The 6,944-nt window shown below is 38.4% G+C and overlaps 1 protein-coding gene across 1 annotated transcript; it reads left to right on the forward strand.

Annotated features, from left to right (window-relative positions):
* The first annotated feature begins 330 nt into the window (after window positions 1-330).
* Window positions 331-1,599, forward strand: LOC100686779 (ras-related protein Rab-2B-like). The gene is given in 2 exon segments (XM_038581737.1): window positions 331-671; window positions 674-1,599. Coding segments are annotated over 2 exon segments (507 nt in total). The 5' UTR covers window positions 331-439; the 3' UTR covers window positions 949-1,599.
* The last annotated feature ends 5,345 nt before the right edge of the window (window positions 1,600-6,944 follow it).

The following is a 6,944-nucleotide window of genomic DNA, read 5'->3' on the forward strand; positions in this document are numbered from 1 at the left end:
GAATATTGTTCCTTGAAAATGCATATGCAGACACAAAAATAACATTTGCATATAATTTGGGAGTTCCGTGAATTGAGATTCAGGAATAAGAACCCTTGATCTAATCCAACCCTGCAATTCCATAAACATATAAAATCACTGGAAGGGTGCTTTTTTTCAGATAACCAAACTTATATGCAACATGATGGAAATTCGAAGATCTGTGTTCAAATAATTTATTCAATAGTCTTTCTACAAAGCCACCTTGATTCTCTGTGAACACGTTCTATACAAAAGTATACCTGTCCGACAGGTAGCCCGTGGGCCACGGCCCGCACGGCGGGGGGGCGTCCGTGCTCCTCTTTCAGGCGTGGGCAAGTCATGTCTCCTCCTGCAGTTCACGGACAAGCGGTTCCAGCCGGTGCACGACCTCACCATAGGTGTGGAGTTTGGGGCCCGTATGGTCAACATTGATGGAAAACAAATCAAACTGCAAATCTGGGACACGGCTGGGCAAGAATCCTTCCGTTCTATCACCCGTTCCTACTACAGGGGAGCAGCTGGAGCACTGCTAGTATATGACATCACAAGGCGTGAAACCTTCAACCACCTGACCTCCTGGTTAGAGGATGCCCGGCAACACTCCAGCTCCAACATGGTTATCATGCTGATTGGGAATAAGAGTGACTTAGAATCCGTAGGGATGTGAAGAGAGAAGGAGAGGCCTTTGCCCGGGAGCATGGACTTATCTTCATGGAAACTTCAGCCAAAACAGCCTGCAATGTTGAAGAGGCCTTCATTAACACAGCCAAAGAAATATATAGGAAGATCCAGCAGGGTTTATTTGATGTCCACAATGAGGCGAATGGCATCAAGATTGGTCCTCAGCAGTGTATTTCAACATCAGTAGGACCCAGTGCCTCCCAGCGGAGCTCTAATGAAATAGGGTCCAACTCTGGCTGCTGCTGAGTATCTGGCCTGGACTCTTTTTGTCCTTCCTGGAACAACTTCAGATCAATAGGCTTAAAGAAAGAGGTCTTAACTTGCTTTGGCTGAGAAAAGCCTCTTTTCACGGTGTGATGTTTTGCCTTTCCACATAAAGACCAGGGAAGAATTTGGGCCCTACTGACCTGTCCTCCTTCAGGGACGTGAGCATTCCCTATAGATTAGGGCTCTTCTCATCCTCCTATTTTAATTTCTAGAATGTTAGGATCAAACTTGATTGTCATGGTAGCTCAAAAATAAATTCTTTTATAAGCATATACAATTCGCTCCCCACTAAGAATTGGTAATGAGGGCCTAGGACATTCTACTTGAGCACTTGATTTTACTGGGATCTGGCTGGCCTTTGGGATGGTGGATCCTGAATCTAGGAGTTTCATGGATTGTTTTCACTTGCCACTTTGCAAGTGTTCTTGCAGAAGGCAGTTTCTTCTCTTAAACTGTTCAAGGATGCTGAATACTTCTCTACCATTTCATTGCTAGTTTCTCTGTCTCCGAGTAACTAAAACTTTTGAGAGCAGTGGAGTTACTCCTGGACATGTGCCACTTACCATCATTACTTAAAGAAAACCTCTTTCCCTGTTTGCTTTAGGGACCAGACCGAACACTGCAGTGTCTTTCACCAAATTAACCCCCTACTGTTTCACCATACTTCTCAATGAGACCTATTTAGACTTTCTACTTTAATCAAGCTAATCTGCTTCCTGGACATATTTACTTACACTTCTATGCTTTTGCACATGCCCTACTCTCTGCTAACATTATACTCAGTCCCCAAGTTTTTCCTTCAGAAAGCCTTCTTTGACCTACAGACTTCTAGATAAGTATTGACCCAGTACCCCTTAGGCTTTCATATGTTGTTTATTCAGATGTGTATTTATTTATATTTATGTTACTTTGTAAATTTGTTTTGTGTGTGGAATCTGTTTCCCATATAGGTTGTAAGCTCCTTGAGAGTAGGAACCATGTTATCCCTTTACTTTTGTAAACCACTCCATTGTTCTTCACTGCGCCTAGTGCTACTTGCCTAGTGCTACTCGTTATGTGATCATTGGACTTGACTGACATAAAGACTTGTAACAGGTTTATTGTAGACTGCAAACAAAAGGCCTTAGAGTCATCTCTTTGTAACTCTTTGTCTCTTCCATCTGCTTACCCTGGATTCTGTATTGCTTTTCCTCTGTCACCCCTCTCCCTTCCCTGGCTCTTCGCCTCCATTCCGTGCAGCATACAGTAAGGCTGTCAGCTTCCATGCAAATAAGTGGGTACCTTTCCAACCATTTTTCTTTTCAATGGCATATAATACTATCCTAAGCAAATTTGCCTTTGCTTAACTCATCAGGCAGCCTTCTGGGTCAGATTTTGTATCTTTTGCCTTGATGTCCTGTTCTCTTCCACAGCATTGAGGTTTCATGAATTTTTCTAATTTTTTTTGTTGTTGATGAATTGTTTCACTATTAAATATATGCATGTATCCAAAAAAAAAAAAGTATACATGTCCAAGAAATTTTGGCTGTGCTGAAAGTAGAGTACACACTGAGAGAGGCACACAAAGAGGCTAATAGTGGCTTCTGGAGGCCCCGACATACCAGCTATGTGACCCTGGATTGAAGACTATCTGATATAAGTTTCATCTGCTCATGAGTGATATCTCTGAAACCTACCTTATGATGCTTTTGGAGAATTATACATAATACATGAAAAGAGGTTATCAATGTTCTTGGAATATAGTAGTAGTAAATAAATAATAAGTTAGCTAGTAGCAGTAGCAGAAGTATTACAGTGATTCGGCTATATAGAAGTTCAATTGCTAGGATATCGCCTTCAGGGGTCAATGGACTGATTAGGTTATATTAAACTTTGACTAACATAAGTCATTAACAAGCACTTTGACAGGAGCTCCACCTTTCAGTCCTAATATTTGTAGAGTTCTAAGTATGGTACTAAAAGCCTCTATGTTGGTTTGAGTGTCTAAGGTAAGCATACATAAATAAGCCAGTTTATTTCTTTTTAAGGCTTATAATTGCAATTCAAGAATTGGTCACCAGGTAAGCACTATTATGGCTTTGTGCTATAGTTTTTTGAACCATGTGTCTCAGTTTTTTTGTATATTTAGGTAAGTGAGAGTGACTGTAAGCTAATAACCTATGTTTTTACTATTTAAAAAATAGAAAAACATGAAGGTCAAACATTTTAAACAAATAGAAACTACTGCAAAATGTTATTATTCAAACTGGCTAGGAGCTAGGGCTGGGGTGAGCACTCTCATGTATGGTCAGGAGCTTCCATCATTTGAGTCACCAGGGCCAAAGGAGGGAGTACTTGGGCTTTCTTAGCAGTTTGTCGAGTACTAGGACAAAGAGAAAGAGATAGGTGGGCTTAAAAGTTGTCAGCAATTGGGGATCCCTGGGTGGCTCAGCAGTTTAGTGCCTGCTTCAGCCCATGGCATGAACCTGGAGTCCTGGGATGGAATACTGCATCAGGCTCCCTGCATGGAGCCTGCTTCTCCCTCTGTGTCTCTGCCTCTCTCTCTCTCTCTCTCTCTCTCTCCCTCTCTCTCTCTCAATCTCTCTCTCTGCGTCTCTCATGAATAAATAAATAAAATCTTAAAAAAAAAGTAGAGTGTGTCTTCATTATACTGTATGGTAAGGCATCAACATACTGAAATTAGCCATTACTGATGCTTAACCATTCTCAATTGATTATTCTAGCCCTATTTAGAGAAACCATGAATCTCATCTACTGGGTGCGAGGGCCTCCTTTGGAATAGCTTCAACTATTAGTGCCACATAAGACTACAATTTCACTGAAACTTAGGTTACTTACAGCACAATCTTCCCATTTATACCAGGCTCTGTTCTTGCAAATGCTTTAGCTACAGTTCTGCAAGAAGGAGAAATTCTGGAATCCCTGGGTGGCTCAGCGGTTTAGTGCCTGCCTTTGGTCCAGGGTGTGATCCCAGGATCAAGTCCTGCATCAGGCTCCCTGCATGGAACCTGCTTCTCCCTCTGCCTGTGCCTGTGCCTCTCTCTCTCTGTGTGTCTCTCATGAATAAATAAATAGAATCTTAAAAAAAAAAAAAAAAGGATAAATTCCCTCATATAAAGTAGGGAAAAAATGAATAGCAAAAAATGATGGCTATGCTTGGCATATTTATTCATGACTACTGTTTTCTAACTACTAAAATACTTTGCTTACATTCCAAGGATTTAAAACTAAATATATATATAACTTCTCTACCAAATTATGTAGATTCATCCAAGTTTATCTGTACTTTTGAAAATATCAGATACATTTTCCTACGGACCATTTTTTTTTTTTCCTGCGGACCATTTTAAAATAGCATGTGTAGCTGTACACCAAACAAATGGCAACTGTGAATAACAGTGACAGAAAGTAGTTTCTTCCACTATTAGTACCATATTACCATATAGTATACAACATAAGTGCTTTAGAGGAGAGACAAATCTACTTGAGCTGACTGAATAAGGGAGATTGGAGAGAATATTTGGAGAAATTAACTGGAATGAGGAAGAGAGAATTTCAGATAGGAAGTAAAGCATAACATATGCATGGGTAGTTGTTAACATAAGACCACACTTTGAAAGCAATGTACAAATGTATGCCTATATTTTAAATATATCGGCACATGGGTCTAAGATTAAATAACAGAGGGAAAGTAGGTGATTGTTCCTTATATATTTAAGGAGCATGTTAATTCTTTACTTATAAAGAAATCCCTTTTTGAAGAAGTATTTAGATATCAGTGGAAATTACTTCATTTGCTCTGAGAAAAGATTTACAAAACATGAAACTACATGAGAAATATGAAAAGTTATAGAGATTTCATATGGGTCTTTGAGACTAAAGAAAGGCTATTAAATCTATATCATGAGTGGAAGGGAAAGGCTACCTGAGGTTTAAGCAGACCCTGAGACAGTACATCTGATAGGAACCGTAAGAACTTAATACCATGTTGCTGATATGTGCTTAAGTTCAACATAGTAAATGATAAATGTTTTTTTAATAAATCAATAACTTTATTTATCTTGGGAATAAGTACAAAAGATACTGTAAAATATTGAACTAATGAAACCTTTTGCAGAGTATGGTTAGAGTCAGATTCAAGCCAAATCATTTTTTTTAATGGACCATATGTCTGTAGCTTGCCAGTCACCTTAATTAGGAGATAAACTACTCCCATTAGAAGGCTATATTATTCTTGAAAACAGTAAATTAATGTTATGATAAAAGTATTATTCTGAGAAAATGAATTGTAGGAACATGGAATTATTTGGGGTTTGTTCCAAATCTAGAAGGGCAGGCATTCTGTGTGTATCAGCATTCAGATAAGGTTGCTATTAAGCAAATTGAGGGCAGAAAGTTCTCTCCAACATGCTAAGTGGAACATATTATTACCAGAGGAAGCTCTTTTCTTTTGCTTTAGAATTACTCCTCAGTAGAGTTTACTATTTCCTGCAGTGTATAAACCATATATGTTCATCTTAGAAAATTTGAAATAAACTCCTCAAAAATATAATGAAGATGGAAACTCATACTCACTTAACTCTGAAGTAGTCACTATATACATGTAAAATTGTCAGAACCAAGGATGCCAGATCCCTATATGAAGTCTTCCCACCTACCTCCTCTCCAACAAAACTTCCAGCTTTGGCTAATGGTCTGTGATTTTTCACATATAATTCTCTGAGTCCAGGGGTCTCATCAATCACAACCTTTCTCACCAAGGAAGCTAAAAAATTTGAGAAGTATACATAGGAGCTATATAGGAACTAGAATGTAGTACTAGCTTTGTTTTCCAAATACAGGTTTTTGTTGTTGTTTTGTTTTGTTTTGTTTGCAAAACTAGCTTTGAGAACACCGCTTGATTCAAAAACCAAAATAAAACTTTCATTTATTAAAAAAAAACCTTATAGAAGTATGCCAAGAACTATTCTAAGAACGGGAGATAGAACAGTTAACTTACATTTTTATGGAGCTTTCATTCTAGTTGGGAAAACACACACAATGAAGAAATAATAAACTATATGGCATATCCAGGAATGTGTATAAGGAGTGCCAGTAAGAGGATTGCTATTTTAAATAGGGGGTCTGGAAAGGTCTCATGAAGAAGGGGACATCTGAGCAAGGATCTGAATGGTATATCTAATGGAATAGCATTCCATGTAGAGGGAAGAGGGAATGTAAAGGCCCTAAACCGACAGCATATCTAGTTTTTTACTTCTACCTTCCTGAACTGGATTGCTTTATCCGTAGCTTGAGAACCACTCTCGTGGAGCACAGAACAGCAATGATGATCCCCATCCCCCTCCAGTCCGCCACTCAGTCTTGCCTCATTCTAGAAAATACCCTATTGGAATAGAAGCAGAGAAAGGGAATGTTTATCTGTAATCTATATAACAGAGAAAAGCAGGATCAGGATTTGAGGCTACGCTGGAAGAATGTCATTTTCTCCAATCTCACCAAGTACAAGAAGACATTTCTCTTCCCATGGAAAGGACAAAAATGATGAGATAGGAATCAGAAGTGACCTCAAACTGAAGAACTGAATTGCTATCCTTTACCTCTGAGTGTGGGAATGAATAACCATCGTCCTTATATTTTTATATTATTTCACATTATATGACTTCTTCAGCTATTATAAAGGAACTGATACCTCTAAGTTAGCATGAGTAAAATTCTCTCTGTAATAACAGAATTGCTCCTAGTAAAATTCTCTCTGTAATAACAGAATTGCTCTTTTCCATGGTTATTATTGAACCATTTGGGTTATTTGATTGCACTGAATAAACATGTGAATAATTCTCTACACAAAGGATGAAATCTTGGCAAAAGTCTATGAGTTCTGTTCAAATGCCAATAGTTACATTTTTTTGTTACCCATATTTTTATGAGAAGAAATTATTTTTCACTTCCTGAGTTCACCTAAAAAGTAAGGGAAG

Source organism: Canis lupus, chromosome 32 (genome assembly GCF_011100685.1).
Source record: "Canis lupus familiaris isolate Mischka breed German Shepherd chromosome 32, alternate assembly UU_Cfam_GSD_1.0, whole genome shotgun sequence".
Taxonomy (NCBI): domain Eukaryota; kingdom Metazoa; phylum Chordata; class Mammalia; order Carnivora; family Canidae; genus Canis; species Canis lupus.